Source organism: Phascolarctos cinereus, unplaced genomic scaffold (genome assembly GCF_003287225.1).
Source record: "Phascolarctos cinereus isolate Bilbo 61053 unplaced genomic scaffold, phaCin_HiC Scaffold_726;HRSCAF=1367, whole genome shotgun sequence".
Classification (NCBI taxonomy): domain Eukaryota; kingdom Metazoa; phylum Chordata; class Mammalia; order Diprotodontia; family Phascolarctidae; genus Phascolarctos; species Phascolarctos cinereus.
Window position 1 is genome coordinate 207,981,414 of NW_027556098.1, and position 25,241 is coordinate 208,006,654.

Genomic DNA, 25,241 nt, shown 5'->3' on the forward strand with positions numbered 1-25,241 from the left:
CAACATTTATAATTTTCCTTTTTTGTCAGTTAGTCAATCTGATAAGTATGAGGTGGTACCTCAGAGTTTTTTTTTTTAATTTGCATTTCTCTAATCAAAAATGATTTAAAGCATTTCTTCATGCACCTATAGATAGCTTTGATTTCTTCCTCTGAAAACTGCCTGTTCTTATCCTTTGACCAATTTATCAGTTGGAGAATGGCTTGTATTCTTATAAATTTGGCTCAGTTCTCTATATATTTGAGAGATAAGGCTTTTTGAGAGACATTTGCTGTAAAGATTGTTTCCCAGCTTTCTCTTTCCTTCTCTTCTTTAAGTAAATTAATTTACATTAGTTAAAAATCTGTACAAAATTCCTATATTCCATGTCAATGTCCATTCCTTCACCCATTCCCCATCTTTTAATATCAATGATTTGTTTAATTAGGTCAGATTACATTGTTAATTTCATGCCATATCTTTTAAAATATTCTGCTACTTTTCTATTCATTTTAATCTTCTAATAAGTCAGACTGCACATAAATAATTGATTCAGGAATGGCTCCAACATCTATAATGAGTCATTTTTTGTCCATTAAAATACAGCCAAAGCACAATTTTAGTTTTATGATACAATTTGGTGTTTGCCACATTCAGTATCTCCATTTTTTTTCAAAGAATTTATAACATAGTTAGGAGGCTTTTGTGTGGAATATAAATCTTTGATCTCTCTTATATTTTACTCCCAAAACATTTTTCCAACATGTTTTTTGGTTTTTTGGTGTTTTTTTTTTTGCCAATGTCATCTGTACATTGTCACTGAATATTAAAACATATATTCTTTTGCTATGGAGGTTTTTACTAGATTCTTCACAGAATTTTTAGACCACTTCATCTTCTTTACAACAACTTTTGGCATATAGGCTGCTATTATTCCTATGTTGGTCTTTTTAAAAAAAATATATATTTATCATGAGTAGTGTAATATGAGCTCACCAAATATCACATGCAATCATTTCTTGTTAACTTTGGCCACAAAGTGAGATCAACTCATTTATTTGCCCATCTATACAAGACTTGTGCACCATCCTTTCATTTACCCCAAAATCGTTTTACTTTCTGGTTTAAATATCAAATTAAGATATCAAAATTTCTTCTACCTCTTCCTTTTCCTTTTCTTTTTTCTCTCCCTCCTCCTCTTCTTCCCACATGTGGTCCCTTTCTGTACTTTGGGTGCATATCCTTACATGTGGTTCCATAGGAATATAACTTTTGGTCACTAACATTTTGTATCTTATAATATTTGGGGGCTAGATTTTTTAAATTTTTGTCTATCTATCTACCTATCTATCTAGTGTGTAAAGAACAGCCAGGAGGCCAGTGTTACTGGATCACAGAGTACATGGAGGAGAGTAAGAAGGCTAGAAAGTTAGGAAGGGGCCAGGTTACAAAGGACTTTAAAAGACAGATTATTTTATATTTAATCTTAGAGGCAATAGGGAGCTCCTGGAGTTTACTCGTGAGGTGATATGGTCAGACTTGCACTTTAGGAAGATCAGTTTGGCAGCTTAATGAATGATGAGTTGCAGTGGCTCCAAGAGACTTTAGGTAAAGTGATGAGGCTGTAGGCTATTTCAGTAGTCCAGATGGGAGGTGATGAGGGCAGAGTGGTGTCAGTGTCCCTTCCCTCCTCTCGCTTCTTGTCAGATGTGTTGTAGAGGGGATCTCTTCTCAAATTCTGCTTAACCTCTGCAGTCCTTTCTAATTCTGAAATTCTGTGATCTTAAGTAGTTATATTTTTTAAATCTCAAATACACTTACAATATAATATTGTATATAATAATAATTATTTGTAGGTATCTTATTACTTTGCTGAACTTCAAGCTCCATGCAGGCAGGAGATTTGTCATACTATGTTCTGTATATAGTAGGCAGTTAATACAGGTTTTTGAATGAATAAATATTCTTTAAGTTGGTATTGGGTGGTATGGATGAATTTTTTCTGAGCTTGGCTAATTTGGATGCAAATATACTGATTTTAAAATTTTTAAATTTAAATGTGGTAAGAAATAACTGGCCAGTCAGTTTTTTTTATTTCGAGGACCATGTATTCTTTCTATAGGTATGAAGCGTCCTTTAAGTCCTGACTACATCTTCGAAGATGGAATTATGAATATGTCTACCTTTCTACGAGGTTTTGAAGACAAAGGACCAAAGCATGAACGACCTGATTCTCAATTGAGTAAAGAAAAAAAGAAAATTCTCTTTTCCTTCTGTGATGTGTGCAATATTCAGCTGAACTCTGCAGCTCAGGCTCAGGTCCATTACAATGGGAAATCACACCTGAAGAGGGTGAAGCAACTGAATGATGGGAAGATCCCTGCACATTCTTCCAGCCCTGGGTCACTGTTGGTCGGCACAAGTACAGGTATGTAGGAGTGTCGAGAGGTCATTGTTTACATGGGTGAGTGGATCTTTTCTATTAGAAAAAAAATTGGTTTTAGGAAAGATGAGTTTTTCTTGTTATAACAGTGGTCACAAAAGATGATATTCTATTCCCTTGCCAAAGTAAAATTTTAGGAGCAATTTGTCACTTTTCAGTTTTTGATTATCAATGTCTGACACAATTTGTATGTCAGAGCATAAGCCCTCCTGTATTCAAAGAATGTGTGAACATTTCCTAATGCACTTTTGAAGCATATTTCCAAAATGAAGAAATGAGATCATTTCTTTTTCTCACAAAAATTCAAGTTTCTTCAATTTTTTAATCCATTTTTTACTCAATAACTTAAAGTAGTATATTTAAAAACTGACTATTTATATGATTACGTCATGCAGGTAAAAAAAAACACTAATCATGTGCATTTTAAGTATCCTCATCCTTTACTGAGTTGCTATACTGATTATTGATCTAACAGAAGTGGAATGGAACTGATTTAACAAAATTTACATCCTACCTCCAGAGGGTCAATCCCAACAAACCCCACTCCTAACTTTTACTTCTTGTTGGAGTAGAAGCAATAATTTAGTTAGTCTTGGTGTTCCTATTATAGTCCCTGACTTTTCATTTTATGCAATTGGGGTTAAGTGACTTGCCCAGGGTCACACAGCTAGTAAGTGTCAAGTGTCTGGTCTGAGGCCAGATTTGAACTCAGGTCCTCCTGACTTCAGGGTCCGTGTTCTATCCACTGTGCTGCCTAGCTGCCCCCCTGACTTTTCTTAGGACATTTATCTTACCTTTGGGAAAGCACTTTTTTCTTCATGGCCATCCTTTTGGCAGTGTCCAAAGTGCAAGGACAAAAACAACACAGAAAGATATCTGGGAGACCACTACAAAATGTGGAAATCATATGGTTTTAAGTTGGAGGTACAAATAAGTACCCTTTCTTTAAATGATGAAATATTTGTAAATTCTAATTGAATAAGCATTTGTCTGAGGCACAGAAGGCTGTACTTGAAGCATGATAAAGTGGAAATGCCACATGTAGGAATTTCCTGCATGTAGAGAAATTCCCACATGTGGCATTTCCATGTATATAATTTTAGACTGTGTGGTGTTATGTCATAATTCATGTTATAGTCCGTTGAACTTAAATGAAGTTGTCTGCATAGGAAGAGCAAGCTGGAAATAATGATGAGGAAATTCATATTTCAAATTAAATCTAATTCCGCATGAGCCTGGACTATCCTGGTAGAAAATACTTGCCATTTAAGAAATCTCCTAAGTCCTTTAAATTGTTTTACCTGTATGATATTTGCTGGCCAACAAAAGGCCTTGACTTCTAAGTTATAGGATATCATTATTTTACAATAATTTACAAAACCCTCCCATAATCTTCTCTGTTATCATAAAATAATTTTTCTTGCTTACTTGCATTATGTATGTAATGACTGTGGTGTTCAAGTGGTTAAAAAAAGTGTAAGAAGGAATACCAGAAAAATATCTACAACAGGAAGCTTACAAATTAATATTCACATTGTACTTATATTATGAAGAATAAATAACAGTTTCAAAGGGGAAATGTCATAATTACACAAAGGTATTGACTAAGCTTAGATCTCTGCTATGAAGGACAAAATGTGTCAAATTCAAACATAGCTGGACATTTTTTTTTCCTCATGAGCACATATGGCTTTAAGTAAAAGGAGAAGATCCCAAAATAAAGAAAATTGATCTTGATGATAAATTTGTAAACAATTCATGAGCTTGCTAGTTTCCTTCTTTCCTGTAAGAATTAGCTATATTTTTATCTTTAGCCATGACAAGTCAATGTAAATGGCATGCATGACAAGAGTTTACAAAGGAGGGACATTTCTACTTTTTTTGCTTTTATACCTAGTGTCACAATATGTCAGTGACCAGCATAAGAAGAAATCTTGTGCTATCTAATGTTCCTTTGCATGGACACTTAGGTGGATGGGTACTTTGATACTTAGGAACATAGTAGGTAATCAGTGAAAATGAGACACTTCTTACATAGCTACTTAGGGATATACACACTTAGGTACCTTGGTAATGAGGTACTTGGGTACATAGGTACTTATATACCTAGGTACGGTTATTTAGATAATTATGTAATTAAATACTTAGGCACCCAGTGAAGTAAGCACTTAGGTGCTTAGATACTTAGGCACCAAATACTTAGGTATTTAGGATGTAGGCACTTAAGTATTTTAGGTAGTTAGGTACATAAGTACTAAGGTACATAGGTAATTAGGTGTTTAGGGATTTCAGTATTGATGTACTTATATATTTATGTATTCAAATATATGAAATAAGTAACTTATCACCTTGAACTAGCTAAATCCAGTCTAAACTAGTTTAAACAGGCCTAATTTGGTTTAAATCCATTCATACTGTTCTAAACCAATGCAGATGGTTCAAACCAATTCAATTAGGTTCAAATTGTGTTAAACTGGTTCACCTTAGTTCAAACTCATTCAAAATAGTCTCATCTGGCTCAAATCAGCATAAACTGGTTCCAGCCCATCCAAACTGATTCCGTCCAGTTCAGACTAGTCCAAACTGGTTAAACAGGTGCTACAAAGGGGCTTAGGTACATAGGTACTTAGTATCAGTAATTAGTAATCAGTAATCAGTTACTTAAAGACATAGACAATTATGTAATTAAATATATAACTAATTATGTAACCTGTTAATTAAATGCTTAACAAAATAATTAAAGAAATCAAATACCTAGGTAATTAGGGAGGCCCCAAATCCACCTCCATAGAAAATTATAGGCACTTAGTTAATCAGTTAATTAGGTACTTAGGTGATCAGTTAATTAGCTACTTAGTAACCAATTAATTAGATACTTAGGTAATTAGGTACTTAGGGAACTTGGGTGTTTAGGGACAGAGGAAATTAGGTACTTAGGTATGTAAGTATTTAGGTAAATCAGTAATTTAGGTACCTAGACACATAAATAATTAGGTACTTAGGCAATCAGTTAATTGGATAATTAGGTCCCGAGGCTTTTGGGTATGTAGTTGCATAGGTCAAAAGGTATTTAGGTAGTAAGGAATTTAGATATTTTATTATTTATGCACTTCTATGTGTGGACTTAGATATGCTAAATAAATGGCCTATTATTGTCTAAATCAGTTCAATCAGTTTAAAACTGGTATAAACCATTTCAAACTAGATCAAACTGTTCTAAACTGTTTTAATCCAATTCAAATTGATCTGAACCTATTCAAATCAGTCTTAACAGGTTCAATATACTTTAAGCTGTTTCTGATCAAGATCAAAATCTGGTACATTCTATCCATTCTAGTTCAAACAGTCTAAATTGTTTAAATTTAGGTACAGAAGTGTACTTAGTTACTAAGGTACTAGGAATTTAGGTAAAAGACAATTTGGTACTTAGGACAATTGGGTACATAGCTAATTAGGGATATATTCCAGGTCTAAGACAGTAGGTAATTAGATATTTAGGCAAGCAGTTAATTAAGAAATTAAGTACTTTGGTACTTTAGATAAGAAAGGACTTAGGTACTTAGGTAATCAGTTAATTAGATACTGAAGTACCTACTTAAGTAGGAATTGACTTAAATATCCTGAAGTCAAGTTCAAAGTGGTCCAAAGAAGTTCAAACTGGTCTAAACCAGTTCAGTCCAGCTCAAATCCATCAAAACCAGTTCAGACTCATTCAGTAGGTTTTACTCTGGTTCTCATTAAAAGTCTGGTTTTAACCAGTCCAATCCAGTTCAAAAGGGTCTATTTAAGTTTAGAAGTAGGTATTTAGTTGCTTAGGTACACAGATATTTAGATGAAAGGTCATTTAATTAAAAGTTAATCAGTTACTTAGGTACTTAATTGCATAATAAACTATTCAAGTATTTAAGTATATAGATGATTAGAGTCATATTAAGTGCCTATATACCATAGGAAATTATGTACTTTGTATTCAGTTACTTAGCTATATAACTATTCAGTTAAACACCTAGTTATGTAGGCATTTAGTTAAATACTTATATACTAAGGTACTTAATTAAGATGGGTGCTTTGATTAATCTGGTCTAAACTACTTGAATCTATTTAAAAGTGGTTCAAACCTGCCTAAACCAGTTCAATTTGTTTAAAACCGATCTAAAGTGGTTAATTCTGTCCAAACCACTCTAAATTGCTTTAGTACTATTAAAAACAGTTCAAACTCCTCTAAACTGATATGGTTTGGTTCAAACTGGTCTACCATCTGAACTGATTACTTGGAAACAGAGGCAGGTATGTATTTAGGTACATAGGTACCATTTTTTTCTGGTGGCAAAACTTTGGCATATTTTTATTCAAATGTATAAAAACAACAACAAAAAAAAAAACAAGCCCATAGCTCCTTCAGTGACACACCTGCGATCCCCCCAGAAGACAGATTGGAGTTGGGAAGTTTGGAGCCTTCTGCCATAGCAATTAGAAGTCTCTTACTATCATGAGTTTGGACATGTATGGAGATAATTGTTTATAGGAATTCTAGTGAAATTGTTTGGGGCAAGGGGGGATAGTAGAAAATCCTTGGATTATATGAAGTTAGTTTATAGACACACACACACACACACACACACACACACACACACACACACACACACACACACACATACACACAGAAGCCTGATTAAATCTAAATGTGAATGGAACAAGGCCCTTCCCTGCTGGCCAACCTTCTCTACTGCTCCAGCTTCATATACATATGATACTTAAGTCAGTGATGGTAATCTCTTTTTAAAAATCACTTTCAACTGCCCTCTTAATGGTTTTCTTACTCTGCCCTTCCTTTCTCCTACCAGCCCCCTGAACCGGGAGGTAGAAAGTATCTGGTGCAACTCCTGCCTTGTACCAGCCTTAGGTGACATATAGGCACTAAATTACATACATACTTAAGTACAGAAGTGATTAGATACTTAATTAGATACTTTGGGACAAAGATACTTTGGAGCTGAGGTACTATGACTCATATAGGAATGGCCACCAGGTTGGTTATACATGCCCCTGTTCACACACTCATTTTCCTCTAGCCAAATTGGTTTTACTGCTCTTTCCCAGACATGACATTTTACTTCTGCATCCATGCTTTTTCAAAGGCTGTGTCTTATTCCTAAAATATTTTCCCTCCTCATCTCTACCTCTGGAAATCCATAGTTATCTTCTGGAATCAGTGGAAATGTCATCTTACAAAAGCTCTTTTCTTATTCCCTTATTCCAGATTACTTTGTATTTATTCACTTATCTATGTACATCTTGTTTTCCTCGCCACCACTAGAACCCACCCAAGTAGAGATCATTGAGGGCAGAGATTGTTTGGTTTTGTATGTATCCCAGAAGTAGCATAAAATCTGAAACACAGTAGACACTCATTAAATGCTTACCTAATTGAATTCCCAGTCATGCCTTAGGAGTTTGAGTAGACAAGTGGGAACTTAATACAATCAATGCACATAATACACAGCTCTTAGGATGCAAAGTTCTAACTGAAAAGATTTTCTTTTAAAGCTTTCATCACTTGGCCCTTCTTGTCTTTCTAAATCTCTCACTTCTCTCTTTTCATTCTATGATCTGGTGACATTCCTTGCTCTTCCTTACATATGACACTATCTCTTGATGCACTTTGACTGGCTGTCCTCCAAGGCTGCAATGATCTCTCACTTCATCTCTGCCTTCTTTCTGGCTTCCCAGGTTTCCTAAAATCAAGTAAAATCCCACTAACTACAAGAAGCCTTTCCCAGCCCCCCTTAATTTTAACCTTTCCTTTAGAGATTGCCTCTAATTTATACTGTCTATATCTTGTTTGTACATAGTTGTTTGCGTGCTGTCTCCTTAATTAGAAAGTGAGCTACTTGAGGGCAGGGACTGTTTTTGCCTTTTGTTTATGTCCCTAGTGCTTGGCATAGTGCCTGACAAATAGTAAGAGCTTAATAAATGCTTATTAACTTGGCATTTTTCAATATCATACTGTTGGTCATCTCCCATTAAAATTAAATGACAAAAATGGAAGAAATTAATACAAAATACAACAAAATACATTTAACAGGTTAATTACTGAATAATGAATGCTTAATGTTTTTCAAAGCACCCAATAAAAGCTCCTCTCATTCTTGTGACTATCTCAGCCTAGCACAGGTAACAGTAAATTTACTTTTTAAAAAAAAATTTCATCCTGCAATGTTGCTACCAGTAGCAAGAGGTACAAGGTAGGGGAGGGTAAGAAGAGTCAAGGATGATGATTGAAGGAACAGCAACATCTATTTTTGGCTCTTCTTCCTATTCCAGATGAGATCCATTCTACCCAGAAGCCTTCTAAAGGCTCACTGACATTGGCATCTTGTGCTACTGTCCAAGTCCCTAAAACAGCGTAGAGATGAATTTCAATGGTGGTATGCATTTGTTGTTATCGTTGGTTGTTGTGTTTGTCCCTCATTCTCAAAGAGGACCATAGCATTAGGGAGCCAGTGACATCACTTGCAATTTACTTTGATTTGAGTGAGGGAGGGCTGTGCAAGATTACCATCATTTATGCATTTATCTCTATGGCCAAAGGTAAACTGCAAAGTGCAGACCAAAATTCTCCTTTTTTCCCTGATAACCAACTATCTAGTATTCTTATGCTATGTATGCTCCAAACAGACATGTTCTTCTCCCATTTGTCCCCAGCTCCAAAATGACCTCTTTTCCCAAATCTCAAATGCAAATAATGAGGAAATCAAAGATGTTATGTACTTTCACAAAAACAATTGATATTAAGGAGTAAATGAATGATGTAACCTTCCCAGGGATTATTTGATTCTTCAAGGAGGAAGGTGTTGGCTAAATCAAACAAATCTCCAATTGCTGTTTAGGGGAAACATTTTTTAAGCAGACTTTGCTGTCTTTTGTTCCATATAGAAACCATACATTTCTCTCCTACCCTCCCTTTCATGCTCAACTAGTTTACCATGGAATAATATTTAGGATTAGCATTGCTGAGCAACATGAATCTAGCATATGTCACTGGAAGCACACACACTGGCAAATGCATGTATACACATCATAATCTTCATATGTCTCCCTGTGCATTGTATGATTTTTCACGTAAGTTGAAGACACCTAAGGAGAACTACTTGTTTTAGCACTGGTATGTTAATCCTTGATTCTTGTCTGAGGAATTATAAGATTAAATTAACAGATCATTTGCTTGTATACAAACAAAACGTGGAGTTATGAATTTTTTTAAAGTCAGCAAAAACTTATACTCCTGTGGAGATAAGCAACTATGGAAAATAATAGTTGACGATAATCAAGGTTTATAATATGTTGACAATATGTTATATATATACATACATACATACATATATATATATATATATATATATATATATATATATATATATAATTAGTTTATCCATATCAACTTAAAAGTGTCATTGTGCTTACAAATTCAAATTTTGTGGGTGAAAGGCATAAGGGCATAATCCAGTAAAAAGTCAAATTGTCTACAAAGATGGACAAAATGGATAAACTGAGTTTAGTACATTGATTAATTGGGGGGAGGGGTGTTCGTCCTTCATTCTGGAAGAGGACCATGACATCAAGAAGATGATGTCATGACTTGCAAATAAATTGGATTTAAGTGAGGGAAGGTTGTGTAAGGTCACCAGCATCACTTTCTCCTCCCAAGCCATCTGGGTCCACTGGCAAGATAGAAATCAGGAGGACTGGAGATGGCCCCATGAAGTGGGAGACCTTGGCCTTTTAAAGCTAAGGTCTTTCCCAGTTCTCTCTTTGACTGAGGAAACAACCATTAGGTGATTAAGGCTGATTAAGAAATGAGCCAAGACTTGGCACCTTTTATCTAACTAAAAAAAAAAAATTCAGTTTGGGAGGGAAGACCCTCAGGGTTTCTGGCCAAAATAGAAACAATTACTATTTTTTCACTCTGAGCCTAAACAAGGTGCAATAAGTGGAGCTTGGGCTGGGACCAATTGTTGGCCAATCAGTGAGAGAAATGTATGGTGCCTATAAGGAGCAAATGACATAGATTTAGATCTGAAAGAAGAGGGAAAGTGAGGAGTCCTCCCCACCCCTCATCCTAAAGGAAGATATTTGTTGGTAAAGAAGAAAATGGTAGAAGGGATTGTGTTGCATTGGAAAGAATGATAAAGTTGAAAGCAAGTACAACTCCAGTTCCTATCTTTCCTCTGACACTGCAAATTAGGGCAAGTTACTTTAACCTCTCAGTGTCTCAATTTCTTTATGTGTAAAAAGGGAACAGTGATACTTTAGGGATATTGTTAGGATAGAATAGACCTGAGATTGCATCTATCTAAGTAACAGCTAGGAAACTTCCTCCTGGTGGGTTGACACTTTCCCCACAATTCATCATCTTGAAGTGTTGTCTAGACTAAAGCCCTGAGAAGCTAAGTGACTGGCCCAAGATTATACATCCAGTATGGGACTTGGGCCAGACTTAACTGTAAGTCTCTTGGTATCCATTGTGCCACATTGCTTCAGCTGAGGAAAGTTCTTGACATACTTTAAAATATACACGTGAATTATGATTATTTGTAATGAGGTTGTCATACGTCTTTTTATTTAAAAAAAGATTAAAATAGGACAGAAAAATGAAAGAAGGAAAATAAAGATGCCCTTAAGTTTGACATTGTTTTATAGTTCTTTATTTATCATAAAGTTGTTCAAGCTGTTTTGTGTTTCTGATTTTATGTTTACTACTTGGGCAGGGAGGTGGCAAAGTTTGGATTCAGGAAGATTCCTCTTCCTGAGTTCAAATCTGGCCTCTGGCCTAGCTGTGTGACCCTGGACAAGTCACTTAACCTTGTTTACCTCAGTTTCCTCATCTGTAAAATGAGCTGGAGAAGGAAATAGCAAACCACTCCAGTATCTTTGCCAAGAAAACCCCAAATGATGTCATGAAGAGTCAAACACAACTGAAAAATCACATTGGATTTCTACCTAAATATTGGTTTTTCAGTTGCATATTTGCTTAAGTACCCAGATTTTATTTTCCTTGTAGTTGGGGAAATCTAGTAACTTCTAAATAAGTAAAAAAAAATTCTTGAAAGAATTTCTGTTTCTCACTTTTGAGGGTGGTATACTTAAAGACAGCACAAAACATCGGAGCATGCTAGATTTGGAGTAAAGACATGGCTTCCAGTTTTGGTCCTGTGACTTACCTCGCATATAACCTTGAACAAGTTATTCAGCCTATCTTGGCCTTGGTTTTCTCATCCATTAAATGAGGTGGTAGGCCTAGATACATTCTAAGATTTCTTTCAGGTCTAAATCTATATTCTTTTTCTTTCTTGCTTTCCATGTATCCCTCCTCTGCTTAGATTATTGACCTCCCTGGCTTCCTTTAAGTTCCAACTAAAATCCCAGCTTTTATAGGAAGCCTTCTCTAATCCCTCTTAGTTCCAATGCTTTCCCTCTGTTAATTATTTCTTATTTAACTTTTGTATAGCTTGTTTGTATATATTTGGATGTTGTCTCCCCCATTAGATTGTGAGCTCCTTGAGGACAAGGACTATCTTTTGCCTCTTTTTGTATTCCTAGTGTTTAGCACAGTGCCTGGCTTGTAGTAGGCACTTAATAAATACTTATCAAATAAGTTAATGTCCTCCATCATAACCTCTTTTGTGTTTTGGAGTACACCTCTTCTGCACTTTTCTAGTGTTTGAATAGTTTTTTTTTTCTGTCATTCTTATTGCTGGACAAGGTTTATGGAGCATTATCCATAGACTTCCCTCTTCATAATTCACCCCACATAGTTTCAAAATCCCAAATTCATCTTCGAGATTCTTTTGCCAACCATTTTTCCCTTTAGAAATAAAATCAAATATTAATACTAAGGAATGGCCACAAGGTGGTGCCATAAGTATGCCGTAAGTACAGAGAGTATCCATCGACATCATTGCAGAGCATGGTGATATTTCTTAATATGAGGTAGGTCCATTAAGGAGTTTTTCTCGAAAAGAAATAGAAATATAGCACTTCTGTATAGATGTGTGTGTGTGTGTGTGTGTGTGTGTGTGTGTGTGTGTGTGTGTCTATCACCTTCCTCCTGTTTGCCAGAAAAATGAACAGGGCTAGAATGATATGATTTCAAATTAAGATATCAATGAAAAGTTATAGGTGAACTTAGCTGATATTAAGTTGTACTTGATTGAATCATAGATAGATGAAGTTTTCATAGAATCATAAATTTAGAAGTAAATAGGAATCTAACATCTTCATTTTGCAGATGAAGAAACTGAGTCCCAGAAAGAGTATGTCACTTGCTCAAGGTCAATGGACAGCTAGGTGGCACAGTGAATAAACTGCCAGGCCTGGAGTCAGTAAGACTCATCTTCCTGAGTTCAAACCTGACCTCAGACACCTACTAGCTATACGACCTTGGACAAGTCACTTAACCCTGTTTGCCTCGGTTTCCTTATCTATAAAATGAGCCAGAGAAGGAAATGGCAAACCACTCCAGCATCTCTGCCTAAATGGGATCAAGAAGAGTCAGACACAACTAGAAAAAACAACTGAATGACAGCCAAGGTCAATTGATAACTAGAGCCAGGGTTAAGTGGCATGTCCACAATTTGAGCCCAGGTCTTCTCACACCAAATCCAGTATTCTTTTCACTGTACATTGCTGCCTTAATTTAAGAACAAGATACTTTAATTCATCCTTAAAGTTTGAAGGGACCTAATGGTCATCGAGTCAAATCTCCTCCTGTTATAGAGAAGGAAAGTGAGACTCATTGGGGTTAAGTGATTTGCCCAAAGCCACAGGTCTAAGCCAGGTACCAAACTGAGATCTCCTGTTTTCAAATCCGGGATTCCCCCCCCCCCACTCCACCCCCAACCATACTGCTTCAACAAACCAATAATTTTAAATGTTGATTTCTCTCTCCATCCCTATCATGTGTAATGAATGTTTTATTCATGTAGCCAAACAATACCACTTTGGTAGAATGTCGTTGACTGTGTTATAAAATAATTAAGTATGATTAAAACCTATTTTTTTTCAACAACTTGACTTTTGTACACTTATGGTCAGAATTCCTGAAATAATCAAATTTTATTCTAGTAATCTCTAGTAATGGCTTTCATTGCATATAGGATGAACTTTGATGAAATTGTTCAGTCTTCTTAGAGAAATAAACCTAGGTTCTTTTGTAATTCTATTCTAAGTGAATTTTTTTCCTCCTCTGCTTTAAGGAAGAAACTGGTATTGTTGTGGTAAACATAATGTAGAAAGAACATGTTTTTATATCTTAAAAAGACATTTGTTTTAGTTTTCATTAAGCATCTACTTTGGGAGTTTTCCTGAAGAATTTGCTATGCTTTTAACTGTGAGGTCACTCCTACAAATATAATCTCTTTGTGGATATGGAACATTCTCTCTAGAGTCAAAAAACCTAATTTCAAATCCCACTTCTAATACTTTGTGACCTTGGACAATATAATATTCCTATTATATTGGTCAATATAATATTCCTGGGCCTCAATTTCGCCATCTTGATTTCAGGGAACTATTTTACAACTTACAGTCTTGGAGCATTGCCTGGAGCACTGAGAAGTTAAGTTATTGCCCAGGTTTACACAGCCTGTGTGTATCAAAGGCTGAACTCAAGCCTTCTGAGGGCAGATCTATCAAGTTATCCATCTATTAAGTTAGCATGCTTCAGAAAAGTGATAGTCTTCACTATTTAAAGAGAGGGAAATAGCAGGAGAGGAGCGAGGGAGGAATACACACTGAATTGTGCAGGTTTTTCCCTTAATTTTGATATGTTTACAGGTATTTTGAGAAAGAATTCTGTAGGAGTAGTTCCAGTTGAAACTATTTGTTCTGTGAAGTTTAGAGGGAGGGCCACATGTGGTCTCTAGGCCACAGGTTCCCCAACCCTGGATGGCCTTATTGTGGCATTGCCTGGGTTGAGGGGGAGAAAACCTTATTTGAAGTATACCTAATGAAGCCTTGTCCTGCAGAGAGGATACATGCATTCCATAGGATGCCTCTATCTGCAAACAAATTTCCTTACTCCAAGAAGAATGCTTCTTTTCCCCTGGATTTTGTCTTAAACTCTCCAATACAATTGATACAATGAACAAAGTATAGTGATAGCTTTTAGAGTAGACCCTTTATCTTTTTCAGAATTGGTTCCTATGACTCACAGCTAAAAGGATTATAATTTCTGCACCCACATTAGTATATGTGCTCTGACTATTCCTTCTCAGTCTCCTTTGCTAGATTTTCATTAATGTCATACACACAAAAGTAATTTTCATTAAGTGTATGTCTGAATCTGTCATTCTCCTACTCAAGAAAGTGGATCCCTACTATCCATAGGATGAAATAGAAATGAAATAAAAACTCCTCTGTTTTCTTTCTTGAGCACTATTCTTGCATCATCTGCTTCCTGTTGGACATCTTGTAGACATCTGAAACTCAACATGTCCAAAACAAAACTCATTATCTTTCTCCCCCAACCCAGCCTCTCACAAACTTCCTTATGATTGCAAAGGGTACCCAGTTTGGCAACTTCTCTGTCATCATCAACTATTTGCCATTACTCTTCCCACATACACAGTAAGTTGCCAAATTTTGTTGTCTCTGTATCCATAATATTTCTTATAAAAATCCCTTCCTTGAACTCATAGAACTGCCATCCTAGTTCAAGCACTTCTCACTTTCTCATCTGGACTATTGTATAGCCTCCTAATTGGCTCCACTGCCTCAGGTCTCACCCCATTCCATTCGATCTTCCACCCAGCTGACAAAATGATTTTTATTAAGTGCATGTCTGAATCTGTCACTCCTCTCTTTAATAAGGTGGATCCCTGCGATAAAATATGAACTCCTCTATTTGGCGTTTAAAACTCTTGACAACCTGGCCCCTTTCTATCCTTTCAGTCTTCTTCCATATTTACTCCCTTCCATATCTTCTTTAATCCATTCATAATGGCCTCTCACATGGGGTTCCACTTCTGGTTGTTATACCTTTGCATTGCCTGTCCCCCATTTCTGGAATCCTTTTTCTCCTAGTCCTGCCCCTTAGAGTCACTGACTCCCTTCAAAATTCATCTCTAGTATCACCTTGAACAGGAGCCCTTCCTGGTTTCCTTCCTGCTGATGCCTTCCTTTCAAAGGTTACCTTTGATCTACTCTATATGCATATTTTATATACTTATATGTATACATGTACATACACACATATGTATATGCATTTTTTGTCTCTACTCATTAAGTCCCTTAAGGGCAGGGAGGATTTTTGCTTTTCTTTGTATCCCCAGCTTTAGCACAATGACTGGCGTATAAGAGGTACTTAACAAAAAATGCTTACTGGTTGGTGGATTGATTGATTAATGTTCCTTCTACAAAGTCTTATTAAAATTAGTTCAGTCCCAGTATGGTCAGTTTATTTAATGGGCATCTGTAGGAATCCTCCCTAGTAAGTTATAAATTTTCCCCAATTAAAAACCAAGGGCCAGGGGTACGATTGGCAGTAGTTTTATTTTCTTACATGCATATACTCATGGACATTCAGAACTAGCTCACACTTTATTTGGACATTAGATTGGTAACTTTCATTTATTTGATAGTATATGGATTACTAGGGTTTTGTTATCAGGAGAGTATGTGGACCCAGCAGAGAGGAAAGGGGTCAGGAAGAATTCTTATTGCCCAAACTATTTTGACTTCCCTAAGGACTGGAAGTTGAAGTGAGCCAAGACCAAGTTGGTACAGACCAATGTCAATTCATAGGTACACATGATTAGAGTTAGGAAGCCTAGAAACATCTAATGCAATGCCCTCAATTTACAGATGAGGAAATGAAAGCCAAGAGAGATGGACAAACTATTTCCATCTCTCTTGAACAAGTAGTAGACTGCAGAGCCAGCATTTGAACCTAGGTCTAGTGACTCCAAAAACAATTCTTTTTTTCCACTATACCCCACTGCTTTCCTACCATTCTGTTCTACCTTCCACAGTCAAGAAATATTTAACTTTACTACCACAACTACCTGTAAGCAGAAAATCTTAAACACAAAGGATCCCAAATGGCATTAAAAAAAAAAGAATAAAGACAATTGCTTATTTGCTTTTTACATTAGAAAAAATTATGTTGTAGCACTTTTTTTCCTTCTATTTTTGTTTTTGGGAGGAGGAAACACACAGAAAGTAATATTTTATGCTTTATTAAAAATATGGACTTTAAGTATATCCTAGTTCTAAAGGGATACCAAAAATTTAATTATAATATACCAGTTTTTCAAACTTTCAAAATGAAACAAGATACTGAACCTCATTTTGAAGTATTAAAACTTATCTAGAGACCGTTAGCACGAGTATCTGGGTGGCGAGTGATTTGAATCTCTGAAGGCAGACTTCAGAGATTCTATGTCTTCATGTGAAAAGAGAACTCAGCAGGCAGAATATTATTCCAGGGAGAAAAGGCTGTCGATGACTGTAGGCTGAATGGAAATTTTGGGTGCAGTGAGTTCAGTTCCCAGATATGGAATTTATACATCACATTATCATGGCCAGATTTTTTTTTTTGCCTTCACCTACATGTTTAATATTTAAAATTCATGTCAAAGCATCCCAGGCTAGGAATTGCTCTTGGTGCAGTCAGTTTTTGATCCACTTAGGACATCCCCACAGGTGGGCATTGAATCCATGGTAGGTGTGATGTTGGCTTTCAGGCATGTGCCAGATCTCAGAACTTAGCTTTTGATGCTTCTTTTGTTCTTACCTTACCCCTCATTGCATCTGGAGATTAGAACAACGCAGTAGGCTGTCTTGATGCTGATTGCGCCAGGTCATCCAGCTAAGCCCATTGTGTGTATGTATATATACACATATATTTATGTATATGTATTGTGTAGGTATGTATATATATGCATATATATTACATATGTATGTTTTTATAGAGGTATAAATATATATATATAAATATATTATACTCATATATCACTATGGTGTTAATATATTGCACAGTCCACTAAATTTAACTAACGTGTATTAGATAAATGCATGCATTGTATGTATAATACATGTATTATATAGATCGATAGCTAGATAAACTTATATTAACATCATAGTGTTTAACTATGATTAACAACACTTCATTCCAGGCATCTTAGACTGTATAGAACACACACACACACACACACACACACACACACACACACACACACACACACGCCCCTAGATAGATGGTTCACCTCCATGTGGAAACTCATTTATTAATATATTTATTGTGCATTCACAAGGTACCGTGCTAGCTAATGTCAGTGTTGTAGGTATATCCTGAGGGACGATGGAGGAGGATGTCATGTCCTGAGAGAAGTTTGGTCATATTTGAAGGCCTTGTTAACACTTTGAGACCATAATTAGCACCATTCAGGGACTAAAGCAGCAATTGGCTATTGATGCACTGTTGGCCTGCAAGAGTTAACATAGCCTCCTCCACTGCTCTATGTGCCACTTCCCTCCCCTGGAACACTTTATCCTCTACAAAACTGGTTCAACTGCCCATGACAATTGCCTGTGCTAGGTACCGTGCAAGTCAAACCTGCCCCTTGCCTTAAGATTTGATGTTCTAAAAGAGAAAGTGTAGGGGATACCTTATACATATGTGATACAGAATGATGATGCAGTGGCTCTCACAGAGCTAAGTGATTATTTCATAGCCAGCATCTCAGTAGGGCAGATTGTTGTGCCAAATGAAACCAAAATTGTGAATTTAAAGCCCCCCCAATCGGTTAGCTGGTTTTATTTAGTTCTCTAGCCAATATTTGAACTCTCAATTCAGTCAACCATTTTGCAGACCCATATGCTGGGAAGAAGAAAATCTAAATAGAAGTTTATAAAGGTGAATATTAAAGAATTGATTCTAATCTCAGAGTGAGGTCTTTAATGGAATGCCCAAAGGATCACTCTTTAAAAAAACATTTCAAACAGGACAGACATAGTAGATTGGATAAAGTCATAGGAAGTAAATTTATTAAGTCTGAGCCTACCACAAAGCAGCAAGGGACAGTTGACATATTATTGGATAGCAGAATTGGTATCCAGAAAAACTTGATGGCTAGAATAATGGATCAAAAGTGATAAGATAGAAGTTGTTAGGGAATAATCATAGAGTCCTGCACTTGGTTTAAAAACATCAGTTGCATAAATATGGGATGGGGGAGATGTGGCTTGACAGTCATTTATATGAAGGGTCCTGGAAGTGTGAAGCAGCTGCTAAAATGCTACTTTAGTCAAAAGCCACGTTAATGTGCATTTGCAAGGTCAAGGGAGGTGATAGTCACACTGTTGTAGGCTGTTCATACTATGACTGGAATTCTGTGTGTAGTTTGGGGTGGCACACTTTAGAAGGGACATGGAAAAGCAGGAGTACTTCCTAGGAAGATGACAAGGTTGGTTAGGAGTTGCATGAGGAGCAGATGATGGACTTGGAATGTTCAGAATGTTCAGCTTGGTAAGAGAGAACTGTGGGGGATGTGGGCATGGCTGCCTTCAAATATTGAAAAGTTTCCACATAGCAGTGCATATAGACTTATTTTCTGTTGGTCCGAGGGTGGGATTGGGACAAATGATTGAGTAGAAGTTAGCAGCAAGGTTTCAGCTCAGTATAAGGAAGATCTTCATAATAATTAGAGCTGTTCAACCACCAAGTGTGTTCTCTCACAAAGAGGTGAGTTTACCATCCTCTGGAAATGTCCAGAGGGCAACTAGATGGCTCAGTAGATAGAGTGCGGGGCCTGGACTCAGGAAGATTCTTCTTCCCAAGCTAAAATTTGTCCTCAGACACTTAGTAGCTGTTGTGACCTTGGGCAAATTTCTTAACCCTTTTTGCCTCAGTTTCCTCATCTGTAAAATGAGCTGTAGAGAGAAATGGCAAACCACTCCATTTTCTTTGCCAGGGAAACCCCAAATGGAGTCACAAAGAGTTGAGCATATATGAACAACCACACACTCTGGAAGTGTCCAGAGGCACCTGTCAGGGGGGCTGTGGAGGGGATCCCTGAATGGAATGGGAGCCTAGATCATAACCTGTGCTATGAAGTACAAGTCCTTCAGAAACATAATATGAAGCCAGTATTCCTCTCATAGTGAGTCAGTAGCACTTGATTGTTAGATATTTGTATATTGGTATAAACTTTATAATTTGTGGTGCTCTGAGCCACCACATCACTTGCATTTCCCTCATGGAATTTAGAGCTTGGTGTGTACTACAGTTATTTTGTCTTTATGGCTTATCTTTTCTACTATATCGTAAGCTCCGTTAGGTCAGGGACTATCTTGTTCCTGCTTGTATCCTTCCACTTCTTCAGTGCTTGACATATACATTTTGCAATTATTTGTTGAACCAAATTGAAAACAAATGGTTTTCTGTCACAGCAATTGTTTCGAATCATTAAAGGAGCACTTTTTGATCTTTGAAAACTGAGTTATCAGTCAGAGGTTAATGGGAAGGCTGTGGTCATTGTGAATACTAGAAGTACTCACTCTAGTACTGTGAAGTACTAGAGTAAAAGATGGACTGAACACTTGGTGAAGGTGAGGCATAGCTGATGGACAGTCTTATTATACTGAAGATGCCAAGAAACAAACGATGAGGACCTGTAGGCAACCTGGAGGAGGACAGGGACAACAGTTGTATAGAATGGGCGGGCATGGATGGGTTTCATTCTGAATCATTGGACAGAAGAACCACATCAATGAAACCACAGCTCAATTTTAATATTTCATTCAGGGTACTTGGGATATTGGGCTTTGATTTTTTCCAAGATCTGTGATGTTACTGGTATGAATGCTTCTTCCACCACCTGGCATAGGAGGTGGTTTGATGAGTTGTTTTGTCCAGAACAATCCATCACCTGGTGGCCAGCCTTTCAGTCATAAGCCTTTTTTTCATTTAACCAGGTAGGTTTCAGACAGTGGTCTGTGGCCAGGCTTATTTTCAAAGACAGTTACGGCTCGGCAGCATCCACCAGAGCTGGCATGTAGCTTTAGAGGTCCTTCCATGCTGGGATGAGAACATGAGTAGTGTAACCTCACAAATTAGTATAGCATGAGGAGCTACCTAGGATTTTGGACTGAAAGCTGGAAGGGAACTTAGAGGCTACCAAATCCAAGTTAGGGTCCAGAGAAGTTGTATCTTTCCTGAGATCTCACAGGTCAGTCAGTCAACAAGTGTTTATTAATGCCTATTACGTGCTAGCTGTGATGCTGAGCAAGGGGAAAAGTCCCTGCCCTCACAATCTAATGAAGAGACAACATACGAACAATTCTGTGTAAACGAAATACACACAGGAAAAATTGGAGGTAATCTCAGAAGGAAGGCATTAGTTTTGAAGGGGACTGGAAAAGATTTCTTGAGTGGCAGCTGGCTGGTACAGTTGATAGAATGCTGGGCCCACAATCAGGAAGACCTGCAGACACTTAGTAGCTGCATGACAGGTAAGTCGCTTAACCTCTGTCTACCTCAGTTTCCTCATCTGTAAAATGGAAATGATAGTATGCCCTACCTCCCAGGGTTGTTGTGAGGATCAAATGAGATAACATTTGTAAAGCACTTAGCACTATGCCTGACACATAATAGGTAACTTAATAAATACATATTTCCTTTCTTCCTAATTTCTGACCAAACAAAATTTTAACTGAGACTTGAATTAAGGTAAGGAAGTCTGGAAGTGGAGATAAAGGGGGAGAGAATCCAGTCATGGGGGATGATCAGTGAAAATGCACAATTAGGAGATGGAGTGTCCTATCTGTTGTCTATATAATGATATAATAAGGTGCTAAGTTACAAGGAAGCATCAAACTTAGGTCTCTAACCACAAGAACTGCAATGAATCCTCTTTACAACATCACTTGTACTTGGCCAGCCTTGTTTACCAGTGTACCTCCTCTTTGGATGTCAAACCCAAGAGAAGGGCCAAGAGAAAAAGTGATAGATGTTCCAAGTTAAAAAAAAAAGATAATCCATGGATCTTTAAATAGTAGGAATGAAGAGCATTTAGTGTCAGGTCCTCCAGAGAGGCACTTCTCTGCATTTTTCCTTGTTCACTGTGCAGTGAACAATTTAGAGCTGAACAATTTAGTGTTAAACTAAGTTGTTTTATGTTGGTGGTGGTGGTGATGAATGGGGTCCTTAATTCTATAACCACTCTGCTGAGGTTCTTGGGTCATACTGTTTTTCCACAAGATTCCATGTGATGATTTCTTGGAACTTTAACCCTTACCTCCCACCACCATTAAAAAAAATTCTAAAATTATGTTGCAAGTATTCTTAATAGAAAGGTATTGTACATAGCACAGTATGGTTGTTACTGTTATTTAGACAAATGTGTTGTTCTGTCTGACCTTGAGATATATTTTTCTGGATGAATTGACTATCAGTGATCAAGGCATATACTAGTCTCTGTGAGCACTTGGGGAAAGAAAAATAATACATTCACGTAGTCCAGTTAAACATACAAATGGTCATCCTGGCCATTGAAATTCTTCCTCAGGTCTAAAATTCTGACATGTGAAGCTTAAATTATGGATATCTTACTTTCTGGAAACTATGAATGGAAAGTGAAGTGATGCTATATATTGTGTTTTCTCAAGATTTACTTTTGTTTTATAAACTAATCTTGAGGAGGACACAAGGCTTTCCTTTGGGTGAACAGGAAGTCACAATTAGGACAAAGAAATTGAGGCTTAGCCCAGACTACTGAAATTTAGAAAAGCCTACTTCTGGCCCTTGCTGATCTTATGTCCATCATTCCTGTGCCTTATCCTCTACCTGTACCTGTAGCATGACTGTTCTCAAGCCCTTGCCTTGGTCCCAGGTTGCTGTCATCCCCATTACTCCCTTCTTTCAGGGTCAAGCACCACCATGACTGCGACCTCCATTACAACTGCCCCCTACACACACACACACACACACACACACACACACACACACACACACACACACACACACACACATTTTTCCTCTCAGAATACAGGGGATTGTGAATTGTTGGCTTTTCTATGGTAGAATAGACAGGACACTTTGGGAACCATATCACCCTAGTTGTGTAATTGAACCCATCTTCAAGCACCTTAATTGAAACCTACTCATGGTACAATGAAGGTGAAAGCTAGCAAGTGACAGCTATGAGATCCAAGGCATTGTTACAATTGTTTCTCTAGCCTTGCCTCATTCTGTTCTCCCCATCCTGGCAACAGTGCCCCCAGAAGCCACTGCCTCTCTTCCTTCTCTCACAAATGGTAACACTGGCACTTCTTCATGAGTTCACATTGCAGATGCAGCTAATGCTTGTTGTAATTTAATAAATTACATGAGACCATTTGTAGTATTATGTATCACATAATAAATTTTCAAAGATGGTAGAATTTTAAAATGTATTCATTTGTCATTTATGAAAATAAGCATTTTAATTGTAGAAGCCAAGACCAGTTTTAATTCAGATTATTCAGAAGGGTATAAAGATTCCTTCATGGGTCAGATCCATGACCAGTAAGTAGTCAACCAAGGACCTTGAGAAGTTTTAGTGAGATGATATCTTCAGAGATTAGTTATATACCTCAAATATCTATAACAATCTGTTGTAACTTTTTCATCTATGAGTTTGTTAAAGTCTATTTGAAACTCATTTGTATCTTTTTTATTATTAGCTCTGTTTTATTCACTTATAGGTATTCCATTTTTCTTTATCATGCACAGCACTGAACTTTTTTTTTTACTTCCTAAGTTGATTCAGTTATGTGTAGGGCTGCTAATGCCCAATTTCCTAAAGTTAGAGCAAGAAAAGTACTGTGCTGCAGTACTGATTCTTTTGCATCTTCTTGTCTTTCTCTAAGCATTGCTACAGTTCCTCAGAGCTTACTGATTTTTACATTTCTATTCCCTCCTGCTATACTTTCTTACTTCTTCATAGGGATGTTCTCCTTTCTCTTTTTTATGCCCTATCATTTTATATTCATTCTATTCTATTCATTATATTCTATTCATCCCTAATGGCTTCCTGCATTGCTTATTCTCCCCTGATTTTTGACATTACCATTCCTCTGTTCTTGCATGATTTCATTGCCACCTTCTCAAAGCTTCCTTATTCTCCCTTTCATTATGACAACCCTCAGCCTACAACTTTCTACCCAACCTAGAAAGGTGATGCTACTCTCAAAAGATCTCTCTAAGCAAATACATACCTGTTCAAACACAGATTCTCAACTCATACGTCAGTGAGACTTTTTTTTTTAGGCAATTGGCGTTAAGTGACTTGCCCAGGGTCACACAGCTAGTCAGTGTCAAGTGTTAGGTCTGAGGCCGGATTTGAACTCAGGTCCTCCTGACTTCAGGGCCGGCACTCTATCCACTGTGCCACCTCGCTGCCCCCAAGACTTTTTTTTTAACAAAGGCTTCCATAATCCCTGTGGGTTTCCTAATCAAATATTTCTTTTCCATGTTAAAACTCTTGCTTCTTCTCTAGAGAGCATTGTTGTCATTAGCAACAGCAGCATTATTATCATTGCTATCTTCAAAAGCTCATCTAATAGGTTCCTCTCTTCCTAGAAACTTTAAACTCAAGACCAACATGGACCATCATAAATAACATGTAACTAAACAAACATTGAATTAGACCAAGACTACATCAATGTTAGAGGAAAGGTGGCATGATGTAATTTGATTCAAGGTTGTCCTAACTACAGAATTTGTTCTAGTTAACATTCATAACTAAAATTGGAGGTGGGGGGGAGGGGGATTAAGAGGCTCACTACAGCCACAAATTAACTGGATACCATGCTACATCCCTCCCTTTCTGAGAGCCAACCGTGATGTTGTAAAAGAAGACCTGTATTTAAATCCCAGGTCTGACAAAGACTGATTTTGTTAGCAATTTTCATAAACTCAATAAACCTCAGTTTTTTATCTGTATAATGGGGAGACTACCAGCTATAAAAATGATTGCAAAAGGAATCGTTTGTTGACCTGAATGTGCAGTATAAGCATGAGTTATTATTAGGACCATTGCCAATGGTTCTGGACTAAGATCCTCTCCAACCCTGCCACAGCCCTATAGGGTGATTATGACCCTCTCATAAACTGCTGAGAGAGAGAGAGAGAGAGAGAGAGAGAGAGAGGAGAGAGAGAGAGAGAGAGAGAGAGAGAGAGAGAGAGAGAGAGAGGAAAGGAGGGAGGGAGGGAGGGAGAGAGAGAGAGAGAATCTACTATGTGCAGAGCACTATGTTTGGCACTATGGAAGGTACAAAAACTATGCAGGTAAAACATGATCCTCGCTTTTCTGGACCATGCTGCTAAATAGCTGCAAAATGAATGGAAGAATAGTGATAGAAACATGGGCAGAGAGTATGGGGATGATCCCTTCTGTGTATGAGAGACACCCTCAACTAGGGTCTTTGACTTATAGACAGTTTTACCTATTTTCCAAAAACCCAGATGTCCTTAGAGGCTGCCATAATCAAAAGTGCTCCTGATCTCTAGCATGCTGAAAACCAGCTGTGGTGTGTTTATCTCTATATGGACTTTTTAGGCCAACTGATAACACAAGGAACTGCACTAAACAATTATAGATGTTGCTAGAGTGATATAATATACACTGATTTTGAGGCCTTCTCCTAAATAGAAAGGGCTTGTTGTGATTTAGATCCTGAATGGATAAACCCATTGAGAATGCAGGACACATGCTATTCTCCAAATAAACCCTTGTTGTGTTTCTTGGAAATATTAGTTGATAAAGTCTCATTCCTG

The 25,241-nt window shown here is 37.2% G+C and overlaps 1 protein-coding gene across 3 annotated transcripts in view; it reads left to right on the forward strand.

Moving 5' to 3' along the window:
- Positions 1–25,241, forward strand: part of ZNF385B (zinc finger protein 385B) — a 521,452-nt gene that overhangs the window by 149,402 nt on the left and 346,809 nt on the right. For 2 of the 3 annotated variants that reach the window (XM_078146952.1, XM_078146953.1), the window contains exon 2: positions 2,102–2,407. The exons of the other annotated variant lie outside the window; for it this stretch is intronic. In XM_078146952.1, the coding sequence (XP_078003078.1) occupies positions 2,104–2,407 (304 nt within the window). In that variant the 5' untranslated portion in view covers positions 2,102–2,103. The remainder of the gene's footprint in view (positions 1–2,101; positions 2,408–25,241) is intronic. 3 annotated transcript variants of the gene reach the window in all.